Source organism: Hylaeus anthracinus, unplaced genomic scaffold, assembly GCF_026225885.1.
Source record: "Hylaeus anthracinus isolate JK02 unplaced genomic scaffold, UHH_iyHylAnth1.0_haploid 2, whole genome shotgun sequence".
Lineage (NCBI taxonomy): Eukaryota > Metazoa > Arthropoda > Insecta > Hymenoptera > Colletidae > Hylaeus > Hylaeus anthracinus.
Genome location: NW_026534838.1, coordinates 5,525,497 through 5,542,948, shown reverse-complemented (window position 1 = coordinate 5,542,948; position 17,452 = coordinate 5,525,497). Strand labels below are relative to the sequence as shown.

Below are 17,452 nucleotides of genomic sequence, written 5' to 3'. Positions count from 1 at the left end.
TAGATTTTTGTCGAACCTCACTCGATATAGGATCGCAAAGGATTAAGAATCCGTTGAGATTCACTTGAGATCAGGTCTGGATTAGCAAGAGGATCATGGCACCTCCAATGACCCTCCGGAAGGGTGATGACTCGTTACAGATAAAAAATAACCCTCTTCTGAAAAGGGGTGGCTTTCGAAGCCCTGAGTGGTCACCGTGGTTTTGGGATTCAGAATCAGGGGACGGTTTATACAGTCGGTCCCATAAATATTCGCATCCTCTTTATTAAATAAATTTGTCTGAATGAAATGATAGGTTTGATGTTTCCAAATAAATTTGTATTATATATTGGTTGGACCGAAGAGTAATCAAAATGTCTTCGACTTGGAAAAGTTTTTTAAAGAAAACTCAAAGGACCTTTTTAAAAAGGGAATAGAAAAAGTGCCTTTACATTGGAAAAATGATGGAAATTATTTTGTTGATTAGTATTTAAGATTTCTTTACTAAATAAATGTTTACAAAATTTTGATTACTTTTCCCTAATATTGCATTCATTTGAAACCATCAAACCTATCATTTAATTTAAACAAGCTTCTTTAATAGACATAGAGGGGAATATTGATGAGACTGATTGTATATGTAAAAAAAAAAGTATTATAACCGACATTTTGTACAAGGTGCGCGCAATCGGAGCAACCATCAACGGCGCGTCGTGTGAAAGGAGAGAAAAACGCGGGCACGGTGACGCACAATGCTATTCGCTCGGCCAATTATGGGAAGAGGATTTGTTGAGCGTACAGCCGGCTCGAAAAAAGGCGCTCGTTCACAATGGGTCCCCGGTTCGTACATTGTACTTTCGCTAATCCTGTTTCCGCGCCTCCGCGAGTTTTTTGGCCAAAATTACGGAACCAGGAGCGTTGCTATGAAAATACTATCAAAGGAGGACAAAATTTGTGCATTTAAGGAAACTTTACTGTACATATATCATAGAATCTTTATTTGTTACCAAACTTTTGTTTCAAGTAAAACAATGATTTGTTTTACTACTCGGTAATTGAATTCTAGAACCCCTCAAGGGGTATACACCCCAATAGTGGGGATGGTTCTTGTGCATTAATCGTGGAGAAATTTGTGCATTTGAGGAAACTTTACTGTACATATATCATAGAATCTTTATTTCTCACCAAACTTTTGTGTCAAGTAAAACAATGATTTGTTTTACTACTCGGTAATTGAATTCTAGAACCCCTCAAGGGGTATACACCCCAGTGGTGGAGATGGCTTCTGTGCAATTCGAATAGCACATTCTACTATCTTAATTATTGTTGGTTTATACAAATACAGAAAATCTGTTATTTCAATTACGATTGGAATTACGATTGGATTATGATTTCTTTTTCAAATTCTACGACTCGGCCATTCGTCCCCTAATCGTCACCCAGGTGTCACGCACCCCTCGCGCCCATTCCATGACTCGCGCCTGGACGGAAGATTGGCCAACATTACGCTAGGCAGTTCGTTAACGTGGACGGATGTGTTTTTCAACGAGACTGCTCAGCCCGCGCGCTCCTCTTTCCATAATTATGGGACCAGCCGACAATTACGCGCCACCAATTAGATCGACGTCTTCCGCGAGCTGTAACCATGGGATAGTCAACGACCATCACACGTGGCTGAGCTCTATCCTTTCACGCATTTCGAAAAGAAAGAGGAAACGGAACGAAACCAAAAAGAACCCGCTAAGTAACTAATTCGGAACAGCGGATGCCCTTTCTCTCTCGCGTTAATTGTATCTGCTGAGCCAGTGGTTCTTCGCTTTTTCGTAGTACGTTTAAAAAGATTTCGAGATTTCAGAAGATTTATGCGTCGGATGAATTAGAGAAGCTAAAACTCATGAAAATTTCTGTAAGTTAACTTTTTGTCTCGAGACTAGTGAAAATTAGATAATTTAACATCTATTATAGAATTAAATTTTGTAACGTCGACAAATTCATGAATTCTATCCAGATTTATATTCATTACTGTCTCCTCATGTTTGAAATTAATTTTTTTTTAATTCCTTAATGAAAAATCCTGTCACCCATTGATGACGTAGCGACCAATGTGTTAAGACCTAAAAAAAATATCTCAACACTCCAAATGCTTCTAATGCGACTTCCACCCTTAATGTCCGCGACTAATTATAAGCGAGAAAATTCAATCTGATAACCCAATATTGATCCCGTTACTATAACAGTTTTAAAAACTACAAAAAATTCTTTATATTTATGATTGAAGACTACACATACTGTGGCACAGAGTAGTCTTCAGGACGTGCCCCGCGGCGCGGTGGTCAAGAATCGTTGCTCTAATGACTTCTGGTAGAATGCACACTCCGAGTTATTCAACGAATACACCGCGCTAGGAGCTTTACGTAACGTTTGTGTCCACAAAAAATCGCCAGGTTATTCCGTGGTAAAAGCTCCAGTAATGGACACTCGAAAGGCTTCCTTCATCGAGGAAATTGCTACGTCTCTTTTCCATTCTGTTGGATTGCCAAATTGCTCAAATTCAACAAAACAATTGCAACAAATTCTCCGAATCGATAATGGTTATTAATAACAAGAAAATTGTTCTCGTTACCTCTAATCATTACTTCCAAATAAAATTGAAATTCTAAAACATTTAAACTCGAAGAATAATCGTCACCCCACGACTTTATAAGACTTTTACGTTCCAGGATAATTAATCCTCCGCTCGAACCGGGCTGTGCCACTTTTTTAACTGGTTCGAACGAAAAACGAGGACGAAGGGAGGCCGAGAATTCGCTTTCGCTTATGTAACTCGAATGTTTGGTGAAAGATTGCAAGGAATGCGGATCGTCGTTTCGATCGCAGAGAACGAGAATGATAAAAGAACTGTGGCAATTTTAAGGAGTCCGTACGTCTCCAGAAATTGTATAAATCGGACGAGAAGGTTGCGCAATCCTAGGTTCTATTTGCCTCGAATCAAGGAGATCGTCCAGGGAATGAGCGGACCGTTATAATATTACCTCACGTTTCCGTTGGCTGAGATCGATGGCAGCATCATGCGCATTTATTTTCCGCTAGCGAACGTGTCGGAGATAAATAGCCTGCATGACCAGAACATGGAATCCGAATCAATCGTGGGACTTTAAAATCTTCATCGCGAAGTTTGAATTATTCATACCTTTCTTGCATTTTTATGGGGAATATATTTGTACAGTTCTGTTCAAGTATATTTATATTTTCGATGAAGTTTATTTTGTGTATCTTTTGTTTTGGACTGCTTGAAATTTATTTATTTATTTACTTAAGGGAGGAAACCTACGAAAAGTGCATGTCCGTGAATTCTTTTCTTTTTTTAATGAACCTTCTGAAAATTTTATGCAAAATACGGACGTACTACTACGGTACGTTCATTGATTACGCGAGGATGCTTCTACCCTGAGAAAGTTAGGAAGGGGAGAAAGTTACGGGAAAATCGTTTACTTCCCATGCGCGGCATTGGATCGTTCGTAAACACGTAAAGAGCAAGACGAGTTTCGAATCACCTGCGTCTTTCATAATGCCGAACGAAAATTACTGACCGACTACCGACTAATTTGTGATGTAAATGGTTACAAATTTCTCTATGTTCGAAAGTCAAACGTTAATTAAATGATTTACGAAATGAGAATGGATATTAGTTTCAATTCTTTTTGGGTAGTCCCAAATGAAATGGTATGGCAAGAGTTTAATAAATATTTAGGAAGCCATTATAGACAGTGATTAGTAGACTGCCGATTGTATGCATTCTTAACATATGCATAACATGTGCATAATGAATATGAAAAACATATACTACACCGACATATGTATTTAAAATAAAATACTTTTGTATACGTTTTGCATACGCTCTCATCATCAAGCTAAAGGAGACACGCTCCTTTTAAAAGTAATTCCTGTGTTGTATGAAATAAAACAAAATGATTTCATTGTAAAGATAAAAATAATGGAATTTAATAATTGTGTTTATGTACAATACCGAGAGTTTTGACTTTACACGGATTATTGTCCTTTTATTCACAATGTATATCACCCAAGCACCAGTTTCATAATAATCACTAATATATTCAGGAATATCAGTGGCACTGTAACAAAAAAGTATGTTCCATCATTAGATATCAAGAAATATGTTAAAATCCATAAAGAAATATATTTAAAAAATATCCAGTCACATTGCAGAATATAATTACCTCGTGCGACTGTTCGTATAGACCTGACCAGGTTCAACATTTGTGATTTCATCGTTGGAGGTTCTCCAAAGCCTTGAACATTTTGCCAAGATGCCCAACCAACTGCAACAGAATAAACAAATAAAAGATTAATCTTTCGGTTTCGACGTAACATAACCTATCACTTCGGATGGAGTTTGTTTACTCGATATGAACGGACGAGAAACATTACGAACACAGAATAATCAAATAGAAAATCACCTTTGGCGAGAAACCTGTCTTCGTTTAAAACGCAAACGGCGTTCAAGACAAGCAACGTTGCCTCGAACATTGACCACAAAGTAAACGCCATGTTATGGAACCGAAACGAATGTCACTTGTCACGTTTCTGTAGCAGACAGCGCCACAGATCCGAGGAATAACCTAACAATCTTTCAATTTTTTAACCTGCTTCGGTGTTTATTATTGTAATTGTCATTTTGTGCATTCTTCAGGCCCATAGACAGTTATTTTTTAAAGATCGATAAAATGCTATCGTTATCTAGAGATCGCTACTGTAAACTTAAACATATTTGACACTTGCGCAGTTGGTCCAATGCGCATAAAGGGATGAGGATCTACAAGATCTATTCTTGGATCTCCACTAGGCCTTCATAACTAAAATCTAATGCGCATGCGTCAAATACAAAAAGTATAACAAATATTAGAAAAAACCAATGAATTTCTTTTCAGCAGATCTGCAGGTTGATGCTGTAAAAGCTTAATCGTTTTCAGTGCACCGCTGTATTGGTGTGCAGAGAGGATTTATTTGTACATATGCTCAATAAAACATACTGTAAGATTGAAAACAATTCATAGGATGGTTTCTTTATAAACATTTCCTAAATATATCTCCCTTAAAAGTGTTTTTAGAGTAGTTGTCCCAGACTGTTCACATGTATTCGATTGTTTATTGACTTTCTACAAACAATTTAGGCATTTTATGTATTTATTATTTTAAATACAGTTAAATAATAAGTATAGACAATAAATTTGTCATAGTACATGCAGGCATAATTCTTTAATTAACATTTAAGTATAAAACTGCGATTCATGGACCCCAAAACGGTATCGCCATCTCGCGGCAGAAAGGTCAAACTAATTTTCAAATATATGTATATACATGACCCTTTAATATCTCATTTTCCTTATGACTAATTTAATAAAATATTAAATAATGAATGTAGAGATTAATAATATGGTTAGCGCATGCGTGATTACGCTAATAAATAATTTTTAAATGATTTAAATTAATATTATTTTTCTAGTCCTAGTGGCGCCATCGGTGGCAAACTGCCCAAGTTTGTCGAGAAATAGTTCCACTGTTTTATCCGCTAGATGGCGCTACAAATTAAAAAATCTGGTGAAAAAGTTAAATGCTAAAAACATTACTTACACTCAATTTAATAATGATTTTAATTTATACGGTGCTTCTAGTATAGTTAAACTGTCATTATTTATTGTATTAAAATTGTTTTCGTGAATATTAAATATAAAAAAAACTAGGTAGCGGTGGCGCCATCGGTGGCAAATCGCCCAAGTTTGTCGAGAAATAGTTCCCTCGTCTCACGGCTAGATGGCGTCATTGATTAAAGACAAAAATTAAAAGTTAAAAAACCTTATCCTAGTTTAATTTTAATATGCTTCAAAGCTCTGTAATGCTAGTATAATAGTTAAATCGTTATTATTTAATTTAATTCAGCAATTTATTCAAATATACTGTAATGTCAGTATTCAGAATTTAGTGGCGCCATCTAGCGGATAAAACAGTGGAACTATTTCTCGACAAACTTGGGCAGTTTGCCACCGATGGCGCCACTAGGACTAGAAAAATAATAATAATTTAAATCATTTAAAAATTATTTATTAGCGTAATCACGCATGCGCTTACCATATTATTATTCTCTACATTCATTATTTAATATTTTATCAAATTAGTCATAAGGAAAATGAGATATTAAAGGGTCATGTATATACATATATTTGAAAATTAGTTCGACCTTTCTGCCGCGAGATGGCGATACCGTTTTGGGGTCCATGAATCGCAGTTTTATACTTAAATGTTAATTAAAGAATTATGCCTGCATGTACTATGACAAATTTATTGTCTATACTTATTATTTAACTGTATTTAAAATAATAAATACATAAAATGCCTAAATTGTTTGTAGAAAGTCAATAAACAATCGAATACATATGAACAGTCTGAGACAACTACTCTAAAAACACTTTTAAGGGAGATATATTTAGGAAATGTTTATAAAGAAACCATCCTATGAATTGTTTTCAATCTTACAGTATGTTTTATTGAGCATATGTACAAATAAATCCTCTCTGCACACCAATACAGCGGTGCACAGAGCTTAAACACGAAAGTGTTTCGTCACTGGAAACGATTAAGCTTTTACAGCTTAATGCAAAATTTTACAACAATTTTTCTTGTAGTATTTGCTATAATTTTTTAATTTGACGCATGCGCATTATCGTCAAGTCTCACTTTTGGTTTGAAGATGTTGATTACGCTCCGCTCAGTGTATGAAGAGTAAGCTTGAGCGGTCCATGTACTACATGGTCGAAAATGTCACCGCTCCCTGAGCAGTTCACTGAGCGGCAAGTTGGTATTACTGAATACATACGCTTACTGAGCAGCTTTCAGGGAGCGATCGCCATATTTGGTAAAAATTTTACGCTCACCTGCTTACTGAGCAGCTCACTCTGTAAGAAACAACGATCATTTGAAATCAACAAACGAATAGAAGACTACAGAAAGAAGAATATACAGGTTACTAAAATGCTTATAACCATATACTGACCATATCACTTTAATTTTACTTATTGAAAGTCGTTATTACTTTATGTATTGTAGGTTATGGCGTTAAATATTATTTATCAGTATTATTTATTTCAACAGGGTAATGGCATTTGCAGAAAAGAGCTATATAATAAATGGAATACTTTATAATATGGTTGAAAGCGATGAAGTGCAACCAAAAGTACCAAATGGTAAGTTCATGGCTTTGTACAAAATGGCAGTTATTAGATCAATTAAAATCTGCAAGAATGTTATTAACACTTTGCCGGCTAGCAGCGTTTGAACGTTCTACACACGTTAAATAAAAGAATTAAGAGACAATAGGAAGTGGAAGTGGATCGTAAAAACTTTAACCATGGGTAGAAAATTAGTAGACGAGCCGAGAGTGTACTTGGCTCGCAGGCCTCCACATTATGTACTAGTGCCGCCATCTTTAAATACCTCTACGCTTCTTCTTATGTTCATAGAAATGTTTGCGTAGAAACAATGTTTATTTTATCTATAGAATCGATCCCAAATTATTCTTTATTTAAAATTCCATAATTTATATTATAATCTTCTTTAAATAAATAGTAATTTAATATTTTTCTGTGATATAAAAAAAGCTGTCCAATATCGTTTTGTTCTCTTCAGAATCGTTTACATGGACAAGGAGTGCCATACATCTGCTTTTAGACGAATATTTGGAAAGGAAAGAAAGGTTTCAAAGTCCGTTGAATTTAAAAAAAAGTTTATGGAACGAAATTAGAAAAAAGTTTGCCGAGAAGGATTATATAATTTCCGAGGAACAGCTGGACAAAAAGTTTAGGAATTTGAAGAAAACGTACATCAAAATATATAACAATCAAAGAAGTACAGGCGGAGGTGCATTAGTTACCTGGGAGTACTACGATAAATTCAACAAAATATTCAACGCCGATAAGTTGAATGATAGCGACGATACACTTTCAAACATGGCCATCGGAGAAGATGAAAAATTGAGTACACAGTTATTGGACATGCAATCGGAAGACGTGCCGAAGGCACAATTACAAGTCGAATCGATTCCAGGTACATCCATAAAACACGAAAGACCGATGAGCAAGAAATCGATACCTTTAAATAGAAAGAGGACGTATACTGTTATGAAGAAAAATGTATCGCATATGAACATCGAGAAAGAAAAATTAGAGGAAATGAGAAAGAGTAGAATCGCGTTAGAACATATGGTGAAAGTGCAGGAGGACAGGAACTGTTTGATAAAAGAATTGATAGAGTGTTTAAAAGAAAATTGTTAATTAATGCGTTTCGTTGATAATAAAATTTTTGTTTATACAGACATTATTTTTAGTTGTGTAACAATACCAGAAAAAAAAAACCGCGATCGAAATTTCTCGACCATCGGTAGGCGCACGGGGTCGGGCGAGCGGGGAACGTTCGCGAACGCTCGCGAACGCGCCCGCATAGTAACGCGGCTTGTTGATTGACTGCGGTCTGTTAGCAACGATCGGGTATAAGAATCGCTCTCGCGGTAGCGGACGCGGCATTCTTTGCTGCACTCTTAGGAGAGAACGAGGTAATTACCACGGTCGCCTAATGAGTAAGGAGAGTACGAAGCCTAGCTTTCGGACGCCTTTAGCAGCTCAGGAGAGAACGGCTGGAATTACCGCCGGTCGCCTGATTAACGGGAGAGTACGGGGACTCTTCCTGGCCGCCCTGGGACGGAGAGAACGGCAGGATTTATCGCCGGTCGCCTTCCAGGGAATGGACGGTAGAGTCATCCGGACGCCTCGATACGATATACTTTTCTGTAAATTTCTGTTATTGTAAAAAAAATTGAGCCAAAAGCTTTGTTTTTTTTTTCGAACAAACCTGTAATTCCTATTCCTCTCCCAGGAAAGCAATATGTTAATAAATAAACCATTTCCTTTTCCCTTAGAACCTGTTTTCCAAATTCCTCACCTGCGACCTAACATCCCTTACAGTTGGTACTTTTATGTCTTTATTATAAGCTCACGAAAGCGACACAGATAGCGGCTACATGAGCGCTCACAGATAGCGGCTGCATGATCATTGAGGGGCTCAGTGCGCGATGACCTTTCTGGATGCACCGGAAGTCGCACTTGCAAATTTCATCTGCTTGTATCTCGATAACGAAACCTCGGATAGCAAAATGATAAGGGAACGTTTATTTATAGAATGTGATGACTTGTTCCTTGAAAAAGGTCTCACATATTTAACATCTTACATATTGCATGTTTAACATTGCTTTAAGATTGTTTAAGCATCAAGTGCATTAACGTAGATGTGTATTGGTTTAAAGACTGGTCAATTAAACGATGTTTTCGCATAATATCGTTGCAGAATATTCCAACAAGGTACAGTAACGCTATTTGCTACTGTTACGAGTTCAAATTTTTGTAGAATTTTTAAATACGAGACCTTTTTGTACTACGAGATTTTGTACTACGCGACAAGGAGTGCCATCTTTAGTAATGCGCAGAAAACTCGAGGCGCGCTTTTCGCGGTAATTTCAAACCGATATGCTTTACCATCAGGCAAAAATTCGCGCGACCTACGATCAGAAATGTTTCTTTATTATGCAAACTATTTCTGTCGAAGTCTCATCCTTGAAAGATTCGAATCTTGATCAAGAAACACAGGTGAGAAGTTAGTCATCTGTGCATATTTCAAGAACTAGGTCGTTTCTGAAACCTACGGAAGCTAGCAGCCTTCGAATGATCCTTGAGGGAAATCACTCGACGCTACAAACTTACCGTTGAAACGTTAATGCGACCGATCGTTAGAAGCATTATTCTATTTATAGCAATTGAACGAGAGCGTGCACCTTCTTGGCTCTTACTCTTTTAGAACGAGGACCCTCTAAACCGCTACTGTGCATACATTTCTAGACGATTCGATGCCACTCTTCTCAATTGAGTTACGTTAGTGAGTTCACGCGCCACGACTTAGGGCAGGGGTTCTCAATCGGCTAGGACTGGGTTACGAATAGAAAATGTATTAATTTTTTATCGCAGGATTAATTTGTGCTGGGAGTTAATATATCAAATACTTTTACGAATAATTATTTAATGCAGGAATAATTATCGATTGGCTACTGTGTTTCGCCACAATGGTTAAGAGAACAAATAATTTATTCTAAAAAGTACAAAAGTCGTTAGTTGGTCGCTATAGTTGGACCTTTTATCCTTTAATCAATGTCGCCATCTTATAGAAACCATAAAAATTATTTTCACTATAAATTTGATCGTTCTTCCACCGATGACCCTATTAATATTAAAGGGTCGCTAGTACGAAAATTTCTAAGTGGGCTACAAAAGCTTATTGTCAAATTTTATGCTAATATTAGATTGTCCCAAAAGTTTCTTTCGCTTTATTAATACATGCACAATATTTTATGTTTTATGTTACATTACTGAATTGTGCACGATTCATTTTGCTCCATTACTGTTGCAACATGGATATCTATGAAATTAGATTGTCTATTTATATTGGGTTGTCCAGAAAGTTCGTGCCAAGTTTTAAGAAAAATGCAAAGGCATATTTGAATTTTTATATATATTTATTGAATTACATAGGTACCATTTTGTTTCACAATCTTTCCACCTTTTAAGGGATGGATATATGTTATTCGTTTTCAACCATTTCGATATATTTTAACCTACACCATTAATAAAAAATCGGCATGGACTTTCTGGACAACCTAATACAAACAGTAATTTATTACGTTTCAGAAATCTACTAAGTTTTATATATATTCTAGAACTCACTCGTCCACGTTATCTAAGGACAACAGAAATAATTTTAAATAAATTTCACGATAAATTATCGTGTCAGTAGACTGTAAAATTCAAATGACGATGGTTGTTGTTACTTTATATCGCAAATGCATAATAGCCGCGGTCTAGTTATTACCAACTTTGTTTACAGCTTACATTGTAAGAACATTCGATTGAATTGCAAAACGATCGCAGCTCGAGCTAGAGTGAGTAACGCTAATGAAAGCCTTTGCACTGGTAATAAAATTAAAATCGAATTTCCGCAACTCTAGGAGAAAACTAAATCATTTCTATCCAATTTTCCGCTTCTTACTCGGTTAAAACTGGCTTTGTCGAGTTCCTCGCTTCTGATTAGAAACTCGTAATCTTCTCGATATTACGAAAAGCAGTAAACATCGTTTCTTTGTAACAGCATTATATCCACACGTTAAAAGGTTCGTCGAAATCATTAATGAAAAGTATTCAATTAAAGGAAAGTAAAAATTGGGTCCGGTGCGCCTGGGAAAATATTTGAGCTCCGTGCTCTATAATTTAAAAACATTTACTTCTTGAATGTAAATATGAAAGCAAAAATCAAACTAACTTTCACTCCGAGAGTTCAATAAATAATTTCCTCAGCACGTAATTAATTTTAAAGAAATAAAAATTTCTACGAGTGTGCTGCGAGTATACTGCGATTTTTATTAATTAAAAGTAATTGTACAAGGTGTTGTTCGCGTAAATAAAAATTCAGAAAGGGTCCACGTGCGAAGGAAAGGTTGAGAGACGCTGACTTAGGGCCGCGGATTGCAAAGTTCATTTCGCGTTATCCTCAGATCGCTCGTGACCCCTGTCATAGTTTTATCTCGCGACAGAGGAGCACACTTTAATCACGTGCGAGGATATTCGCCGTTTTCTTCCCTTATCGATTGATTCGAAGACGATACACGCGGATTTACGTGGCCGTGGAAAAGAGGAATCTTCCGCGGAGGATGGCAAATAGGCGAATTACGATCATTAATTACGATAATTAAATCATTCTCTATAACGCGTGCATGATTGTTTGCAGAGAAATCTTGCGATTGTCGAGAGGAATTGTAATTATCTGTCAACGTGGAATTACACCGAGGAAGTTACGACTCTTTGAAAGCTCGCACGATTGAGAAGGAGAAAAACTCTTGCGAAAATATATCTTGGAATATTTCTGAAACATTCTATTTAATAAAATGTCAGGTATGAGGAGAAAATTATTTGGAGAAAAGGCGAGGGGAGTACATTCATGTTTAGTGCATGCATTTCACGACGGGATTACGTACGTGTCGCAGAACTGATTTATTGCTGATTCGCACGGAAATTTGAATTTGAATTATGAAATCATAATGTATATTGTTTCCTGCTAAAACCATGCGCTCGTTGAAGCGGAGATTTGAACTGTTGAACGTCTTCTTTTTTGTTTCTAATGCATACTGCGATGATAAATGCATAGTTAACAATGGTGATTGTACTTCACGATTCATGAATGGGGGCCGTTGTCCAGTTTATTTGTCTGATACTGGAATAAAGGGGGTAATATGCGTATCTTCTCACGCTGAACAAAGCAAACACTTAACGAAATAAACGCTGCAAATAAAGCGATTCGCGTCTGGTTTCGTTCGTCATCTATTGTGCCAATTAAGATTTTCCTCATTTCTGCTGAAAAGTACGCGTGAGTCACATTCATTACGAAAAAGGTATTGGAAAAATAGTATACCTATGAGTGATTATCGATCAGAATCACAGGTATAATGATAATGATTAAGAAGAGTAATTAAACGAAATGTCGTTATCAGACACCATTAACTAATGGTGTTCTTGGTGACTTCAGCATTAAATATTTGTATCCTTTGCCTAATAATTATGTCTTTAATAAATAAATGCTCAAATGTGCCCATAAATAATATTTACTAAAATGCTAATAAATAAAGTTTTACTGCTGGAAATATTTCGAGGAACAGCTTAAGATCGAAGTAAAATCACCAACGTGAATAAATTTGTCTTATCTCTATAATATACGTACGAATAAATACGTCCATTTGCCTCTTCTATCGCTGGCTTTGGATATAAATTTATTATTGTTCATAACAAGTGTTCAAGCCGTATATTGTTATGCACAGTGCCAAGGTTGTCGAGTACACGCGTCAACAAACTTGAAAATATTATTTGAACAGAAGCTACGACTATTTGTCGTAATAAGAAAAGCGGGATTCGCGAATGCTGAGAAAGTAAATATTAGAGGCCAGGGGAGATAAATATTTTGTACGCGAGAGAGTATTTTGTACGGAAATAGAAAATGATCGACACATGCCGCATTTCTTCTGCAATAATAAGTTTATCAAGAGATTGATAATTGTAGGAGAAAAATTTCTTCATATTATTGATTACGCTACTTAACAATACGATATTTCCTGAAGTGTTTACTACTTTAAACTAAATATTACTCAATAGCATTTTTACAGAGAACTCGACGCGATTTATTGAAAATAAGTGATTAGATATTTTTAGGAGAATTTATTCTATTATTTGATTCTTAAATATAAATAAAGTAGGTTGTAAGTTACTAGACTCATAATTTAAATATAGATGTCTCTTAATTTGGAGTTTTTGTTCTTTTTTTTTCTGAGATGATTCACCGGATGAAACTTGTATATATCATGCAAACTGTGAATTCTCTTTCGGGTATCTAATATAATTTTTCTTAAAATAACATGGCCTATGTTACTCCAGAGAAAGCAAGGAAGCTACGATTAAAATTTGGTATCAATCGGTTAAGTAGTTTTTGAAAGTACATACAAACAAACGCTGTCTTTTTATACAATAATAGTAAGATAAGATAAGATAAGATAAGATAAGATAATAAGATAAAACAAGATAAGATAAGATAAGATAAGATAAATTATTTACTAATACATTCTTTAAAATTCCAAATTTTAAGTGCATCTACACTTAAATATAACTTAAATTAATAAATTTCACGTTTTTTCACACAGTAATCGTGTCCGGGTCTTTAGATTTGCTTGATGGCTACTGACGTCCCTACCGCAGGTGTCCGAGAGTTACCATGAGAGTTTTAATCCAAAATAGTTTGATTGCAATAATGAAACGAAGGTAAAGAAAAATTTCCCACGATTCAGCCGGTGTAGCACTTGACACGCGAAGTCACGAATATCGCAAATAGATGACGATTGATTTTAGGGATCAGACGAGTTCGCGGCTCGGTCTGTTTTGCTACGATTACGCGACAGTTGAAACGATATTTACTGACTGAATCCCGACCCCTTCTTTCTCTTTGCCTGCCGGCCGAGCAAAGTCCACTTTTGTTCCCAAGTATTTCCTCAGAGCCATTTAAACGTTCCCGACGGTCTTACGCACAATCGGCGTCGTTGAGTTCATCTAGGCGAGCAGATCATTAACGTCTTGACCTGCCGAATTACAACACAGTACGATAAGAACAACGAGCCACGGCGTGGATACCGAGCCGTTCGGTTTCACGAAGGTCGTGTTGCATGCATAATTACAGCGTTCGATGCCTATCGAATAGTGTAACTTTTACAACGGTAAAACTGCACTCTTCGTTATGCAATCCGTCGCGTAAGGTCGAGAGCTGTCGTTAAATGATACAACGACCTGTTTGGCTTACGTGGAATATCGAATTAAGGGGGAGAGGTCTACCTAAAGAAGTATGTATACTTAAGAGAGTATGGCTGGTAACCCTACGGACATATTGCATAGTTACGATAATAGGTAGATGTTGCAGTCTTTAAGTGCCTGTTACATTACGGTTCACTTCTGTAACAAATTGGACTCTGCAATTTACTCAATAGGAATTTGACATTGATACGCTATTGGATAATCTCTCTGGAAGAAGGAATAAATAGATGGTTTCTTAACCCTCTATTATGTAATGCGTTCCAATTGCAGCAAAATAAAAAAAAAAAAACAATTACAACGAACCCCGAAAGCAACAAAATCGCTCCTCGTTTTATTAATTTTCATGCAGATGAAGACAAAATCCTTGGAACGTTTCTTTTTCTCGAATTGCATCTCGTTATCGTTGATAACAACCTGTCCAAAATTTGCATAAATTTTCTATGCGTTTCCAGAACGTACTTTTTTTCTCATAGAATAAATATTATGCGTTATGTAAGTATGTCAACCGAAGACCTTCGATCGAAGAAAAAACATGTTGATGCGAAAAAAGAATAATAGTTAATGCGGTAAAGAAAACCCTCTGGTTTTGTAATATTCACTTCGTAATTCATGTAGCTACCCTTATTTCAAAGGTTGGAAAGCGCCCATAGAATAAATATTATACGTTATGTAAGTATGTCAACCGAAGACCTTCGATCGAAGAAAAAACATGTTGATGCGAAAAAAGAATAATAGTTAATGCGGTAAAGAAAACCCTCTGGTTTTGTAACATTCATTTCGTAATTCATGTAGACCCATGGTCTACTCTTATCTCAAAAGGTGGAAAGCGCCCCGTCGTTAAAATACGCGCTTGACGTAACAGACCGATTTGTTCGATCGAATTAATTTGAACGATTGCAAAGAAACCGACGACTCACGAAACTTCGATAAGCGAAATCGTTACAAAATTTAACCTCCGCGTATCTTGGTATTATCGTGTAGGAATAAGGGAAGTGTTTTTTTCAGCGTTAGGTACATAAATACCCATCGAAAAGATAAAATACGCGTCCCCTACGTTTTTTTTATATCGTCCTCTATCAGTCCGCGAAGTTTAAAATAAATCGAAAAATTGCATCACGGTGACTGCTCCGATATGGTATCTACCTAGCCCTGACGATGCAGACCGCGAAACGTCAATAACAACTTGAAAACAGACGCGGGAATAACAAGATACCCGCAAAAGTCTGAAATCTAACGTTTTTCTAGACTCCGCGAACCCGCGGAGCTTCAAAAGAACCGGATAAGGACGCTACGATTAGCGTCGGGCTCTCCTCTCGATTAGACTCAGGCAAAACCCGAGAACACGATTCCTCGAAGTTTGCTTCTGTCATTTCTCTCGTTTCCTCCTTCGGAAAACGTAGGAAGGAGGTATGTAATTGCAATCTAGGATTTCTACCGTGCTCGCGAGACCTGCGGCTCCAAACTTTTGGCGGGCAGTGTATATTTTCCAGTCGCGATTGCTGCACGCGAGTAGAGGGGTAGGCGAGTCGTTGATTGGACGGGCGCTTACAGAGGGCGCCTATCGGGTCCCGGATCGATGTTACTAAAAGCTGCTGCGGATGGTAGAACACCAGTCGGAAGTTCCACGAGCCGCGTGCAGACGTGTCCCTTTCGCGTTCCTCAGCTGGTCGTAAACAGACATAGCGTTTCGAGTTTGAAAACAGTTTAATAAGCCGCCCTCGAGTAACCATCGATTTTAATTTAAACGATCGATCGAGGATCTAAGGCGCCAAAAGCAGCTACAGTTAACCAGTTCGACTGCGTTCAACTTGAGCGGAACCGGTTCGCTGATCAAAACAACAACAGACGTTGGGTGGTCCAAGCGGGAACCGAGACTGAAATTCCTCTTCGAAGAGCGAAACAAGAGTTTCAGGTGCGAAACTCGCGCAGCGAACCGTGACAGACCGGAAGAGGCGAAAAGGGAACGGCGCGCAAGAGGACGGTGGGGCAGCACCGTGACTATGTAAACTACCAGCAAAAACAGTTGTGGCAGCGCGTGCGCAGGGCGTAGAAACCCGAAGAAACAAACGTCCGGGAGCAGACAGCTGGGGACGACAACAGTATCGGCGTTCGAGCGCGACGACAGGTGACACGAGGATAGAGTCGAAGAAGTCGAGGATAGGCGACAAGACCGGAGCAGTGTTGAAAGTAGACAAAGAAGCCCGCAAACTGGCTCCGGAGGTGAGGATCAAGCAAATTGGAATGAGGGAGGACCTGTTGTCCATAATACGACACACGAGCAGCGACCATTTCTCGGAAGAACTTTAGCCCGTCGAGAGGCGAAGGGAAACAAGGAGAGGAGCGATAGCTTAACGAGTATTCCGTACAAATAGAGGGCTCCTGCTCGCTGGATATTCGAAGTGTCGCCAGGGTCCCTTTCATCCTCTGTAGTCGAAACCGTCCCCTGCGCATACCTGACGGAAGGCTCGAGGGAAAACTCCAGGAGGTTCTTGGTTCGTCGGCTTGGGGGGCAGCAAGTCTCGATCTAACGGAAGCTACGATTCCGAGCCGCTCGAAGAGAAATTTCGCGCTCCAGGTTGATATATCCTTCGAGAAGGGAACAACGAGCCGACGATAACGCTGACCGATAACGCCTCTAACGCGTCGGACGTGCGGAGGGGTGTCTCCAGCACCGATACCATGGCTCCGAGCATCGAGGACCAGAGCCAAGGTAAATACAGTTGAGAACATATTTGCATGGTCTGTTTTCGTCTAAGGTGTCACGCGCGAGAGCACCGTGGAAGACTCTGGCAACCAGACCTATGGATGCTTCGATGGAAATTGGAAAATGTATTTTAGATACGGTTGGAAATAGGAATAGAGTAGAACATGATTATGTCGATATTTTTTATTTGAAATTTCAAGAAAGAAATAATAGTCGAAATAGGGTGCAACGAAGGGTAGTTTTAGTTAGAGAAATC

At 37.8% G+C, this 17,452-nt stretch overlaps 3 protein-coding genes across 4 annotated transcripts in view; 2 read left to right on the top strand and 1 right to left on the bottom strand.

Moving 5' to 3' along the window:
* Positions 1-3,957: 3,957 nt before the first annotated feature.
* LOC128893090 (immediate early response 3-interacting protein 1) lies at positions 3,958-4,788 on the bottom strand. Its single transcript, XM_054153854.1, has 3 exons — positions 4,458-4,788; positions 4,218-4,319; positions 3,958-4,112 (listed from the first exon to the last, which is right to left on the bottom strand). Exons 1-3 carry the CDS (start codon positions 4,546-4,548, stop codon positions 4,057-4,059), a joined length of 249 nt encoding a protein of 82 aa, XP_054009829.1. The 5' UTR covers positions 4,549-4,788; the 3' UTR covers positions 3,958-4,056.
* Positions 4,789-6,881: 2,093 nt separating this feature from the next.
* Positions 6,882-8,365, top strand: LOC128893010 (uncharacterized). 2 transcript variants are annotated; one of them, XM_054153708.1, is made up of 3 exons: positions 6,882-7,017; positions 7,147-7,238; positions 7,681-8,365. In XM_054153708.1, the coding sequence occupies exons 2-3, from the start codon at positions 7,151-7,153 to the stop codon at positions 8,322-8,324; spliced, it is 732 nt and encodes a 243-aa protein (XP_054009683.1). In that variant the 5' UTR covers positions 6,882-7,017; positions 7,147-7,150; the 3' UTR covers positions 8,325-8,365. The 2 variants fall into 2 exon arrangements, with proteins under 2 accessions (XP_054009683.1, XP_054009685.1); XM_054153710.1 differs by having other exon boundaries at positions 6,895-7,017; positions 7,102-7,238.
* Positions 8,366-16,109: 7,744 nt separating this feature from the next.
* Positions 16,110-17,452, top strand: part of LOC128893009 (6-phosphofructo-2-kinase/fructose-2,6-bisphosphatase 1-like) — an 18,684-nt gene continuing 17,341 nt past the window's right edge. The window contains exon 1 of the mRNA XM_054153706.1: positions 16,110-17,202. Within this exon, the coding sequence (XP_054009681.1) occupies positions 17,172-17,202 (31 nt within the window). The 5' untranslated portion in view covers positions 16,110-17,171. The remainder of the gene's footprint in view (positions 17,203-17,452) is intronic.